The following is a 13,541-nucleotide window of genomic DNA, read 5'->3' on the forward strand; positions in this document are numbered from 1 at the left end:
ATTCATACGTCATGATATCTCTCAGCGACGATCACCGCTAATGACTTGCAAGAAATCCTGCACGCAATTTTCCAGGGAAGCAGAGCTCAAGTGGCATGACAGTACCCGGTTCACGGGACGCTCTACACCGACATGTCTGGGGACCTGGTCTGCTATCGCGTCTCTCAGAGGTCCATCGCTTGGAGATACGCCCACTGCTCGTGAACCCCATGAGGGATGGCACGTGTCAAGTCCCTTGGCAGTTATCGCTAGCTGGTGGAGTTGAGTCGTCTCCAACACCTCAACTCCAAGTCTGGTTGGATAAACCGCTGAAGATTCTCCACAGCCCGAGATTCCTTTAGGATAGGTCCGTCGAAGTCTTCAAGCTGCCAACCTCTGATCCATGCACACTGCTGCACCGCCCGGTGTCCCCGGTATGGTCCTGAGGGGGGGTTCCGTGTGGTCCTTGGCCCTTGGAAGTTGGGGTTGAGCTTAAGTGCATTAAATACCTAGACCTCAGACGATCTAATCTGTAACCCCACGATTTTTCACATCAACCCCCTCACCGACGTCGACTGATACCCTGGAAGGATTCGTAATGGCGACTTCGGGAGATGAGACGCGCTCACCTCCGGCGGCCGAAACCGTAGCTTCTCCAACTCATCCCGAGGATGATCCTGAGCATGGCGCGAACCCGGCGACGGGTATCATTGTACGCTTTGGGATACACAGCGAGCCCTGAACCGGGCAGAACGGGCAACTCTTCGCTAATTTTCGATGCGGTGATTAGGATGCTGACGATGGAGAAACAGACTCCGCCATCAATGTTGTACGTTGTCCAATACATACTATCGCAGCCATCTAGAACTCGCGACAGAAACCTATCTCAGTGTACAACTTATCACCTAAGGTACCTATGCTTACCGTGTCCCGTTTCAGTCAATCCGCGATTCCCTCACCTCCATTCGCTCATCCATTCTCAATTTTGAAGATGAGAACGGGCGTCTTTACCACTCTCATTCCCGAGGCAGTAAGTTTTCGAACCGTATACCCAATAGCCAAGAGACTGGTCTGATACATGAACAGAATATTACTTTCCTCACGATAACGTAAGTTAAGATCGCCATGATGTATCATAGATGAGCAGTTTGAGTGAATTTGATGCAGGTAGCTGACGGTTTATAGGTCGAACAAGAGCGGTTGGATCTACAGCACGAGCTCTTCATGAGAACGTTTAGAGGGCGTCTTTGCACATGCCCAAAGTCTTACGGGGCTAACAGAGTCCTGGATCTCGGAACAGGGACAGGAATCTGGGCCCTGGAATACGGTCAGTCATGTGCACATGTTAGATACCATTAGCCAACTGACGGACGACTAGCGGAGGAGCATCCCGAATCTGAAGTGATTGGGGTAGATATCAGTCCAGTGCAGCCTGACTTGTAAGCGACACCACAAAATTTTGAAGCTTATACCTACTGACCATCTTCAAGCATGCCTCCCAATTGCTCTTTCGAGATTGACGATCTGGAGAAACCGTGGACATGGTCAAAACAATTCGACTTCATCTTCTCTAGAACTCTGAGCGGCAGTATTCTGGACCCAGCCAAGCTGGTTGACAGCATTTACAAGTGAATCATCTCTAAATCCCTCTACGCATGTGCAATATTCTAACGCTTGATCACATAGCCAACTTGAACCCGGCGGCTGGTTCGAAGCCCAAGATGTCTGCATGGAGGCTCGGACTGACGACAATACTCTGCCCGAGAACAGCTACTTGGCACAGTGGGCTGATGAGGTGGTTGACGCCATGGAGAAGATCAATCGGACACTGAAGCTTCCCCTCAAGTGGAAGCAGCTCCTCATCGATCGTGGCTTCGAAGATGTTCGAGAGACCATTTACAAATGGCCAACCAACACTTGGCCACGAGACAAAACGATGAAGGATATTGGCGGATGGGGGCTGGCGAATCTTGATTACTTCCTCGAGACAGCGGCTCTTGGCATCTTAACTAACATCAAGGGCTGGTCGAAGGAGGAAGTCATTGTTTTGTGTTCACAAGCGAGGAAAGAGATGCGTGATCCAAGGATCCATGTTTGGTGGCCTGTGTAAGTTGTCTCGTCCAGACAGAATGCCTGTGGAAGCTTGCTCTGAGCGCTGTTACTGACTTTGATCTGTTAGATATGTCGTGTCCGGTCGCAAGCCAGGCACTCCAGCTCAGGTGCCTGCGGAGCCCTCGACAGCTTGAGTATTCTGACGTCCCCAAAGTATGAATGCCATCAGTTGTCAGGGGGTTATCCAAAAGCATCCCCGGAGAGTCCGTCAATATGCATGGACGATTATTGCGGTTTCTGTATGCTTATCATTATGGGCTTATGCTTCAAGGCTATCCTATGTTGATAGAAATCACTTCGCGCTATGTTTCGGGCAGTTCTCTTCTAACGGACCCTTTGCAGACTGAAGTTTGGACTCCAAAGTGATCACGCGAAAGCTATGCGATCCCACCAAGAGTGATCAGCCTACAGTTCATCTGGTCTCTCTAAGCCAGCTTCAGTGCCTTGGTTTTCTTCCTGAGCGCGCTTCTGGCTGTTGACTTTCTTTAGCATTCACGCATTTTAAGAGACCGTCATGGGATCGAGACGAACTTACTCTCTTCGCCTGTACATGTACCACATGAGTGTAACGCTGATGATTGCAAGACCTCCGAAAAGTATGAGGATTTGATAACCGTACTTATACTTTGGCGCATCATAGGTGGGAAATAGGACCACTGTTATTTTATTAGCGTAAAATACTTGAGCGGTATGTTCCAGGTTCAACCCACATGGTACCCAAAGAACCCAAGCGTAGGAGACGACGTTGGCAGTGGCCACGAGGAGCTGTCTAAGACTAGGATCACCCGCGTTGAGCCTATTGGCCCAGCTCTATACTTCATGTCAGAAACTGTCCTGCAGATGGTTTCAGTGAGGTACTCACGATGAGGACTGGAGTTGCTGCAGATCCAGCATACGAAAGGTAGTACGCAAACATCAACGCCCCCTTGGGGATATACCACACGGAAAGCAAGACATTGGACAATATCATCAGAGCCTGAACAATGACAATCATCGTATAGTTCTGTCCGGTTCGGTCTGCGATTATACCCCAGATGACTGTGGCAACGATGTTCAAAGCACTGCCGCCGGTTGGATAGATGTTTGCGTCTACAACACTGTAGCCAGCAGACTTCAGCCAGAGGTTGAAATAGCTGGTGGCAGTGTGACACGCCGCGACCATACTGCCAAGTTATGTGAGTTAAGGTCGGGATGGATGTGCCTCTTCGAGAGCGGAACTCACGTGTATGGCACAACAAATACCCAGATCTCCCAACCGAGATAAATGCGCTTGGCTTCCTTCCATGTCAACTTTTGTTGAGCCTTCTGTCCAAACTTCTCGATCCTATTGATACCATATTTGACATGCTGCGAAAGGTGAGTCATTCATACATGCATTCACGTTAGACTGGAGAATGCAGGAATTACGTACCTCGGCTGACCAGTAAAACGCTTTCGTGTTATGAGGCAGGTCAGGCAATCCGAAGAAGCCCCAGAAAGCAATCGGAAGTGAGATAATCGCGTCCATGATGAACAGCCATCTCCAACCTGCAATACCATGACGACCGTCCATGCTGGTGTATAGCCCTGCTTGCAAGTAACCGCTGAACATACTGGCGATTGATTCGACTTGCAGAAGTATGGCTAGGCGCTTTGTGAGCTCTTTTGGGCCGTACCAGCCACCCAGCATGGCGATGTATCCTGGGAAAGCGCAAGCCTCGAACAGACCGATGAAGAAGCGCAACGCGTACATCTTGTACCATAGATTAGTAGAAACGGCCATGATGTCTTCCAATGGCCTGCACTTACCGTCTCGATATTTTTGGCAAACCCCATGCCGATAACAAGCAACGACCAGATGACCTCGCAGGATGGAATGAGAACAGAGGGTCGGATGAAACTGAGTTGGGACATCTGAGCTGGAACACTGCCGACCATGATACCCAAACTGAACCAGGTGTTCAGCCAGTTGCGCTCATTTCCGTAGAGGCCCAGGTCAGTCTGCATGCCGCTGATGAAGGCATTGCCTGACAGGTAGTGTCAGTGTTATTCAGTTGCACAACCTGAAGATTGACTTACTGTAGTTTGTCTGATCAAGGTATTTTATGAAGTACCCGAAACAAACCGTAGGGCTAGAGAGCGGAAGGAACTTATTAGTCCTGGGGAAGTAAGGCCATATGACATACGGCAAGAGACTAGACTCACAAGAAGAAAGTATCGAGCCTTTGAACGTATTTCCGATACTCTGGGTCTCCATCAACAGAGTCCCATACGAGACCGACAATCTTCCGCCACCGGGAAGGGGATTGCTCGGGGATGGCCTCTGCGGCGTTTACTGGGGTCGTGTCTTTGACGTTCTTGTCCAGATCCGAAATGGCGTCTGACACTGCCACAGGGGCAACGGATTTGATATTCGACATGTCGTTCAGTGATTGGTGCCCAGAAAAAACGTGTCTGCACGCTCGCCCCAGCAGTCTGGTTTGGCGCAGCTGTTCGGTCGGTCTCACGTCGATATATACTTCGGCTTCCCCAAGAGGAACGATTTTTTCCGAAGCATCTAACCTCATTGAATTCATTCATGGTTACTACTGACATGGGCTAGATAGTCTCCTAAGCCTGATTTGCTACTGGTGGATGATGCCATCTCAATCCATGTGGGCGAGGTCACCTCCTTGACTCCTTTAGACCCAGTTTTGGTCCAAACTCGACTTCAAAACAACCTGCATGTACGCGCAGACAGATATTCTTCCATATCAAGGCTAATCGAAATGAATGACTGTACCTTAGGAGAGTTGTGCCGTTGTCGGACGTTGCAGCAAAGGGAATTCAATGTCGTGACTGGCTGCCCCACCATGTCGTTATCTCACTCCGCTCTGTCGCCTTGCTTGATTTCCGGCATCTTTGCCGATAATGACATTTTGCCCGGCAACTTTACTTGTCCTACCTACCTAGACATGGCCATTGAATGTCCAACTTGAATTAATCTGGATACATTCAGTCAGAATAGTTTCACTTCATAAACTGGCCATCTCAATTCAGTGAGATTTTCCAAGGACAACATCGCATCTGATAGTGTTTATTTCATCGCGTTTAGGCCAAAATATACAATGTCTCTGCATAAGGGCACAAGCAGATCGTTCGAAACATTCGGAGCCGATATCTTGTAGAAGGTACATGTGATGATAAGACGACTGTTATTCGTTGTCCATTGGAGGCAAAGGATCGCTGCAAGCCGGAGTGAATTGATTCAACCGGACTGTGCTTGTATCCACAACTCCCCCAGCCAGGTATATCCTCCTTTCTCCGCGATCGCAGGGTAGCTTGAATGTTCCGTTTACCCCGATACTTAGTCCATGTCCAGGAATGCTGATATCGTCAGTTCGAGGAGAAGTTATTCTATCCGGCCCCCTATCAACCATTTATCAAGACCTTTAAGTAAGAGAACGCTCTTCAGACTTCATGCAGCATGACGCCAGATATTCTTCGACTGTCTTTAGAGAATGTCGATTTCCGACTTCCGACTCAAGTTACAGACGACAATAGTGTGACAGCACTAAAAAGTCTGGTCTTCGAACCCCTCCTCCGATGGCAGCCCCATGGCCGTGTTAAGCCCGGGCTTTTTGACCGATGGGAACATTCCCCCGATGCCCGAGTCTGGCACTTTCACATCCGAGACAACGCCTACTTTCATGATAACCAGCCTTGCAAGGCTAAGGATATTGTCACCTACATCAATGGTCTCCTAGACTCGAGAGATTACTTCGGCATGCGCTGGAGTTATAGCCGCTATTTCGCGCAAACCAAGTTCTCTGCTGAGGATGATCGAACTTTGAAAGTAACGAACGCGGAACCTTTTGCGGATATCGAGGGTGTCTTCTGCGAGTTTTGGCCTTCCCGTATCGACACGAATGGCAAGCCGGTGCTTGGAACGGGCCCGTTCCGAGTCACCGAATTCGAGCGGAAAGATGGCACCGGTAGAACTGTTTTACAGCGGCTAAACCCAACGCGACATGCTTCACCTCATACCATCATAGCGACGATGGAGCCGAATGCTACCGAAAGACTCCGGCTTCTACGTGCAGGCGAGGTCGATGCTGCTCTCAATCTTGAGCGGGTCGATGATCTCAATCTTCTGGATTTCGACTCTGCTCTTCGATGGGGCCGAGTAACGAGCACTTTATCGGCTATTTACTATCTCAACTGTACGGAGGGCATCTTTACTTCACCAGAAGCACGTCTAGCTGTGAATTTCGCGTTGGATAATGACGCATTGGTGAAGGAAGTATACCATGGGTTCGCAAAGTCATCCGCTACCATCGTCAGCCCCTATCATCTCGGGTTTCCAGAGTCACAACTGCAACCGATTCCGTACGACCCCGAAAGGGCCAGAGATCTGCTCAAAAATTTTGACAAAAGCAAGGATCTTATCTTGAGAACACCAGTTTACATGCCAGAGCATGCCCAAAAGATTTCGAAATTTGTTGCATCATCCTTGGAAGCTGTTGGCTTCAAGGTCCAAATCAAGGTTGAGACCAATCGACCGGAATACGCCCGCCAAATAGGACTCAAAAAGGAGATTGGAAGTCTCGCCTTGTTTGACTCGACACCAAACAGCACGTTTCGTGTTTTGGATGACAAGATCTCCAGTTCGTCACATGCAACGTGGTGGCTTGGTTATCGCGATGATAATGTGCAAGAATTGTTTCATGAGGCACGAAACAAGATCAGCTACGATGATAGAGCTGAAGCGTATGCGAAGACTCTTGAAAGAGTGCAGCAGAATCCTCCGTGGTTGTACATAGGTCATCCTGATGTTATTTGGGCAACACAGCATGATGTTGGACTTCAGATTGGGCACTCGGGGGTGCTCACGCTCGACTCATGAGCAGCAATCTGAGGAGTAGAAGAGGATCAAGCAGGAGTTATGGGAAGTTTTAAAAGTCTTGAACCCTCTGTGGTGATCTTTGAGTACCTATACATGTAGTCGCGGGCAAGAGCGAGCTCTTTCACTGGATCCTCTTCACGTCAAATACGAGTTTAAAGCCATTGGAGTCAGGAGCCTAAACTCTTTGATGCACTCTTCCTGGAGCTATCCAGCCGCGAGTTCCTTCTGCGGAACCTCCGCAATGGGACCGAAGACCCGGATCCACTCATATAACCCCTCGGTACATAAGCCAGGCGATGTCGCCGACTGCGCTTCACCCTTCAGTCTGACACTTTCTTGATCGATGCCTCTAGTCTGTGAAGTTTGCAATGAGCTCCTCGGTACATATCGACAACTTGCAAGCGGCGGCTAAGAGGTTTGGCGCTGAGCCACTCCTAGCTCTACCAAATGGTACGACTCTCGATTTATCGAACGGTTACATTCCACTACTTGCGCGATACACTTTCGAAGACAAAACCGCCCAAGGCCTGCGAAAGGGCAATGCCGGGGAGAAACCGGAAAATCCGATTCATTTCTCCGTTCTGGAGCTAGTCCGCGACAACTCCATCTTGCTCTTGACGGGACCCAGTGGAAGCGGGAAAACTACATTTGCCAAGCATCTCTGCTACGGCCTAGCTTCTTCTGGGTTCAATAAAGCGCGACCACTGTCTCGAAACGACCTTGGTGATATCAAGGAAGAGTACTGGGGCACTGCCAGACTGTCTCCTTGCTATTTTCCACTGACTGGCATCGAGGCTCTGGAACGATTGGCCGAAGTCACGATTCCGAAACTTCTCAGCGCATCTGACCCTCGACACGAGCATCTTCTTATCATCCTCGATGATCTCCAGAACGCAGGGGCTGAGTCGATCACTTTGCTGGCAAGGATATTCCCCCTCCTGCGGGAGCGAGCCTTCACCAAGCTGCTTTTGCTTGGCGATGCAGACGTGCTTGACCACTGGAGTTTCCCAGCCGAAGTCGTCCGTCACGATCTGCTTCCCTTGCTAGAGTGTCAAAGACGGGAGACAGCGCGTTTGCACCTGAAACTGGAATCGTCGGCTCTCATAACTACTGGCATGGGTGAAGCTGCGTCGAACCCAGCATTATTCGCTCTTGCGATCCAAGCCAACCACTCTGGGAACTGTGCCGAGGAGTTGCTAGATGCGTGGCTTTCGTCCACCTACTCGCAGCCAGATACTGCAGCAATCCTAGCAGAAAGGGCACATAAGCTGATAACACACGGATCACTGACTGACAGCCCAACCGAAAGATCATTGACCACGCGTCAGCCTAACCCTGCCTCACAAAGCCTGGCTGTGCGACGGCTGCTAGCTGCACGGCACCTAGCTGGTCTGGCACCGCGAATTGCTGTCGAACTCTTCCGTGATCAACCTCAAGCTTCAAACCATGTCTTGAGGAGCTGTCTGTTGCGTCTCAGCTCCTCACACAAGTCTGCTGCCCTCATTGACGGGCTCCTCGAAGGCATACTAGCTGACGCTACATGTAAGCGCGCTGCCTTACTTGTGGCTGGTCTCATCCCGTTATCCGTGGAAGTCGAGAGCAAGGTCAAAGACCTGATTCTGCAGATCGTCGAGAACGGAGATTTGTCGGCTGGCGAGCGCGAGAAAGCCGGTCGCCTCCTGTCACGATATGGCGACCCACGAGATCTTACTGGTCTCGTACAAGTTCCCGCCGAAAGCTTCATGATGGGCTCCGAAAGCCATCCCAATTCGCAGCCTTTGTATGAAATCCCACTTAAGAGGTTTCGAATCGGACTCTATCCTGTCGTCAACAGAGACTATGGTGCCTTCATGAGGGATACTGGTCGCGACTGGACTAGTCTTGAAGGCGAGGACCCGGAGAGATCAAATGCACCAGCGACCGATCTTACATGGCACGACGCGAGGGCTTACTGTCGATGGCTTACAGAAAGGTGGAGAGAAGAGGAAAGGATCGGCTCGAGTGAGTACGTGAGACTTCCGTCAGAGCCAGAGTGGGAGCGCGCGGCCAGGGGTGACCAGGATGAGACGGGCACTGAAGGGCTAGTTTTCCCTTGGGGTACAAATTGGCAGGAAGATGCTGCCAATGGCGACGAGACTGGCTTCAATACGACCTGTGCTGTTGGTCTCTTCCCAAAGGGGCGCTCGCCGTACGGCTGCTACGATATGGCGGGGCATGTATGGGAGTGGTGCTCGACTCTCTGGAGCGAGGACATGGCAACGCCAGCTTTCCAGTATCCTTGGCAGGATGATGAGCGAGAGTTTCTAGATGCCCCAGATCATATCCGAAGAGTATTGAGAGGCGGGTGCTTCTCAAGCCCAAAGTTGAAGGCAAATTGTACGTATCGGGGGTAGCCTCGAACCAACCGGATTCTGGAGAGGGAACGGGTTCCGCATCGTTGTTGCGTCGCTAGACTAATAGGTTTGAAAGAAAGCAGGCGACTCTGCACTATGAAACCTTCAAGATCGATACTGGGAATACTCTCAACAGTGAGACTCATGCTCTAAATGGTTATCCCTGGCTTCATTCCATTGTCTCAAAGACTGGCAGAACGCGATTACATCATGCCGGCATCCGGCGGGTCCAACTTCGAAAGTCCCGGCGCGATGGATGCAGCTCAGATTCGGCCGGTGTCGGGGGCAATCGGGGGATCTGGCCGGAAACACAATAGTGGATAAGCATCGCGTCATGTCGCCTGGGCCCGGGAGTCTGGTTCGTGTAGGTGCAGCTTAACTTATATGTCCGCTTGAACTCCGTCAGTCTGTCTACATGATCTTCTTTACCTTATTTCTCCAAGGCTGGCTATTATTTCAAGGATTTGAAAACATACCTAGCGGCTTAATAAGCTAGATCGAACGTGTAGGTCATCTTCCGCAAATATGCCGATTATTCCCGAGCTCAAGCTTCCGGAGGATGCGAGCGCCCTAGGGCGGTATACGACAAATCCCACAGCCCCTTTTTTCATCACATTCACCACGTCGGACCATCCTGATACGGGAGAGTCATGGTGCCCAGATGTCCGAGCCGCACTCCCTCACATCATAGCCGCCTTCTTGCCTTCAAGCGCACCCGAAATGGCCTTCGTCGAAGTAGGGCAGCGGCCTGAGTGAGTAGCTGAAAGATTGACCTTTGCAATTTGTTGGGGCGAGCATCCGCTAAATATTAGTGGCAAACCAGGTGGAGAGTCCCTACAAATGTGTTTCGCACCAAGTGGAACGTCAACAATGTGCCGACAATTGTTCGGTATGAGCTTTCAGATGGCGAAGTGAAGGAAACGGGTAGACTCGTAGAAGACGAGATACTGGATGAGAAGCGACTGAGAGAACTAGTCCGCAATAATTCATGAGTTGTGGACCTAAGGTAGGCCTAAACTTCCCGTCACGCCCGAGAGACTTGAGAGGTAAGCTTTCAGGCGTGATGTAAGCGCCATGGCAAAGCTTATTTTCCTGGTCGAATGATTACTCTGTTTGCTTTTTCTGCTTGCTTTCCAAGTTCTCACACACCACAATCATCGTCGCATTTCTCAGCTGGCTATTGTCCCAGGCAGCAGCATCTAATTTGCCGTCTTAGCCGCCTGTTCAAGCTTAAAATGACGAGCCTGTGCCGCTCGCTAACATCGATCAGTACTAGTCTACTGAGCCAATCTCGGCCGCATTGGCTCCCGTTTGCTGGTGCTAAGGATCAGGGGCAAACATGAATCCTTCGAAAAATTCTCAGGCATCGCCAACAACGCTGTGTTCTGATACGTGTCGTTCCATTCTGAAAACTGCACTGTCTTCTCGTCTTCACAGATCATAAGTTTCCTTGTAATACTCATCTCCTGTTCAATCGGTGTTTCTTCATCAGTCGCTCGCTACAATTTCACGATCAGTCTCTCGACGCCTCAAACATGATCTCGTCAAAATTCCTCTGCCCTTTGGGCGTTTTGCTAGTAGGCGCGTCGCGTGCCTTGGCGTTCGACCGCATTAGCATCCCAACCACGGTCAAGGCCGACACCGACGTCGAGGTCACCATCAAAAACGATATCGCATCCGGAAGCAAGTCTTTCGACGCCGGTTTCACCAACTACAACCTCTACCTCTCAACCACTCCACCAGGATGGGGCACCGGCCCCGTGTGCGTCCTGGCCAACGGGACAAAGATCGATGTCACCTCCGTGAAGGTGAAGATCCCCGCCGACGCGATCCCTGAAGGCTCCGAATTCAAGATCACGGCGATGGAGTGGAACTCGGATCCGACCAAGGACGGGCCCTCGGGCTTCGAATACAGCAACGACTTTTCCTTCTCGGGCGGCACGGGAGAATGGGGCAAGACAGAGCTGGGGGGCTCCACGCTGGGCGACATGGATCGCATCCCGTGCACGGCGTACGCGTGCGCACGCAACTGTAACGACAAGTACTTTGACGAGAGGAACACGACAAGCCAGGATCCCAGCGTTTACAAGAACACGTACGAGTGCGTCGCCGCATGTCCCGGCACGACATTCCCGTCCTGGGATTCAATCATCAACGATAACGGGGATGGCTCGGGCTCCAGTGCGGGACCCTCGGGAAGCGCTTCGGCAACGGCAACGAGATCCGGTGCGTCGGCGACAGCCTCAACGTCCCCGACAGGGTCGTCAACTTCTACCCCGACTGCAGCTCAAAGTAGCAGCTCGCCGTCTCAGACACCTAATGATGCCGTCTCGGTTACTGCCAAGGCCTCTGGCCTTGTCTATGCTGGCTTGGCCATCGTGTTTAGCTTTCTCTAGTCATGAACTCGGCGATTATGGGCCATGTACGGCTCATTCGTACTGCAGGATATACGGTGTGCTATCCACAGGTATTTAGATATTTCTAAACATTACTCATCAAACCAATGACCTTGCACACTACGCTCATTTTCTCGGCGAGAGATCCCAAACAGGAAATGTATTCCACCCACGATCATGACAAATCCCATATCGCGAGACCGACGATCCACGGGCACAGAAATGACCATACAATCCCTGAGAAGTATAGTAGCGCGCCGCCTTGTCCCACGTTGGTGCGTCGGCCTAGGACAGAACCAGTAACAATCTCCCCGTGGTTGTACGCACATGCGATCCTAGCGACAGTTTTTTGGGTCCCCGGACCGTGAACTTAAATAGGTGACAGCTGCATTTACAGCTAGTCAGTTGCCTACAGACACAAGCTTTATAGATTGATCAGGCGGGAGAGATCTTATCCGCTGATAAGTACATAATTCCGATGCATGCTTTCCTATTTGCCCACTACACGCGCGACATGGGCTATTCCAGTGTAACCGAGGTTCAGGTCGTCTAGACATAATTAGCCCGAGCATGGCTTACACGAAATTTGAAGGGAGTGCTTTGCAATGTGCCGGCACGTGGCATGAGCTTCCCTTACCCTCGATTTAGTACCTATCGCTCTTACGAAGGCAGACTTACCAGTGGCTCAGGTTAGGTACACAGTACCATGATTATTGCTTGCAACGTCATTGAGATACACGAATCTGAAGTTGCTTTTGATCTAGCATCGAGACGCCGAATCCATTCATTTCGATTCGTGATCATTCTTGAGGCGGCTAAGCTATTTACAGTTTGCCTCCAAACATGGCTCTAAACTTGTACTCCATAGGCTTATGAAGCATAACAAATTGATATGATCATCCTCAACTTCAAGGTTTCAGAGTCGAATACATAGTATGACTGAAGACCGTTGTGGGTATACTACATGTACATGCATTCGTACCCGTGTTCGCCGTTGTAGAGGCCGCCGCTGGTAAGAGCCGGTAAGTACCTTGATGATCACGGTAACCACATCGAGTGTCCAGTATTGTGTAAACTCAACACACATGGCGAATCCGACGAATTGCCTGAGTGCGTATCCTTACTCAAAGAAGCTTTTCGTGTTCATCAATTTTTGAGAGAGTAGGGGTAGAGACTGCGCGACCATTGCCGAACAAGTGCCCCGGGATCCGGTTTCCGAACTACTGTATGAACCCACGGAACTGTCTTGGAGTCAGCCCGTAGACTTGCTCGTGGTACCGAGAGGGGTGCAACTCTGGTCGCGCGGTCGTGTCTTCGTAGTTTTTCGATGGAAAATCCTCAAATAAGGGGGGAAATAAGGGATTGTTTTTCGCTCGATAAAATCTAGTACAACTTGCAGACGTACAACTGTCGGGGCATGAAGTGCTTTTCGAAGCTCGGCTTGCTCTGGTAATCGAAGTCTGCTTGTGGTGTACCTGCAGGGATTATTGCAGCTAGACCGGACATAACTCCCAGTAAAGCCCGTATGATGACAGGTTAGATAGAATTTCGATGCACTCCGCCTAACCCACACCCTATTGATAGAGCGTACGAAGTACTTACCTTAGGTAATTCGACGTAGTCCACATCAGGTAAGCGTTCCGGAAAGGGAGATATGCCTTTTCACGGGATTTACAATGTATCATCGGCGATTTAGAAACATTTCGGCCGCATATTAACTCCGTCTTACTGACGTTCATTGTTCAGTCGACATTGCGGATTTCACACGACTTTGATATCTCGAATGATGGGCCTTGC

At 50.5% G+C, this 13,541-nt stretch overlaps 6 protein-coding genes across 6 annotated transcripts; 5 read left to right on the forward strand and 1 right to left on the reverse strand.

Moving 5' to 3' along the window:
• Window positions 1-577: 577 nt before the first annotated feature.
• Window positions 578-2,225, forward strand: BDZ83DRAFT_724676 (TAM domain methyltransferase; the record flags this gene model as incomplete). The annotated part of the gene is made up of 8 exons (XM_060512681.1): window positions 578-691; window positions 770-808; window positions 971-1,009; window positions 1,165-1,306; window positions 1,358-1,418; window positions 1,470-1,607; window positions 1,666-2,085; window positions 2,159-2,225. 8 exons carry the CDS (start codon window positions 578-580, stop codon window positions 2,223-2,225), a joined length of 1,020 nt encoding a protein of 339 aa, XP_060357903.1.
• A 271-nt stretch (window positions 2,226-2,496) lies between these two features.
• BDZ83DRAFT_758342 (pantothenate transporter liz1) lies at window positions 2,497-4,490 on the reverse strand (the record flags this gene model as incomplete). Its single annotated transcript, XM_060515021.1, has 9 exons — window positions 2,497-2,563; window positions 2,627-2,747; window positions 2,802-2,901; window positions 2,954-3,254; window positions 3,314-3,438; window positions 3,503-3,823; window positions 3,880-4,097; window positions 4,150-4,202; window positions 4,276-4,490. 9 exons carry the CDS (start codon window positions 4,488-4,490, stop codon window positions 2,497-2,499), a joined length of 1,521 nt encoding a protein of 506 aa, XP_060357904.1.
• A 1,046-nt stretch (window positions 4,491-5,536) lies between these two features.
• On the forward strand, window positions 5,537-6,955 carry BDZ83DRAFT_758343 (uncharacterized protein; the record flags this gene model as incomplete). The annotated part of the gene is made up of 1 exon (XM_060515022.1): window positions 5,537-6,955. One exon carries the CDS (start codon window positions 5,537-5,539, stop codon window positions 6,953-6,955), a length of 1,419 nt encoding a protein of 472 aa, XP_060357905.1.
• A 368-nt stretch (window positions 6,956-7,323) lies between these two features.
• On the forward strand, window positions 7,324-9,348 carry BDZ83DRAFT_724679 (serine/threonine protein kinase; the record flags this gene model as incomplete). Its single annotated transcript, XM_060512682.1, has 2 exons — window positions 7,324-8,403; window positions 8,581-9,348. 2 exons carry the CDS (start codon window positions 7,324-7,326, stop codon window positions 9,346-9,348), a joined length of 1,848 nt encoding a protein of 615 aa, XP_060357906.1.
• Window positions 9,349-9,779: 431 nt separating this feature from the next.
• On the forward strand, window positions 9,780-10,717 carry BDZ83DRAFT_189928 (uncharacterized protein). Its single transcript, XM_060501587.1, has 3 exons — window positions 9,780-10,100; window positions 10,172-10,354; window positions 10,565-10,717. The coding sequence occupies exons 1-2, from the start codon at window positions 9,874-9,876 to the stop codon at window positions 10,338-10,340; spliced, it is 396 nt and encodes a 131-aa protein (XP_060357907.1). The 5' UTR covers window positions 9,780-9,873; the 3' UTR covers window positions 10,341-10,354; window positions 10,565-10,717.
• A 166-nt stretch (window positions 10,718-10,883) lies between these two features.
• On the forward strand, window positions 10,884-13,007 carry BDZ83DRAFT_724680 (uncharacterized protein; the record flags this gene model as incomplete). The annotated part of the gene is made up of 2 exons (XM_060512683.1): window positions 10,884-11,653; window positions 13,001-13,007. The coding sequence occupies 2 exons, from the start codon at window positions 10,884-10,886 to the stop codon at window positions 13,005-13,007; spliced, it is 777 nt and encodes a 258-aa protein (XP_060357908.1).
• Window positions 13,008-13,541: the final 534 nt, after the last annotated feature.

Source organism: Colletotrichum acutatum (genome assembly GCF_030867785.1).
Source record: "Colletotrichum acutatum strain CBS 112980 chromosome Unknown BDZ83scaffold_221, whole genome shotgun sequence".
NCBI lineage: Eukaryota > Fungi > Ascomycota > Sordariomycetes > Glomerellales > Glomerellaceae > Colletotrichum > Colletotrichum acutatum.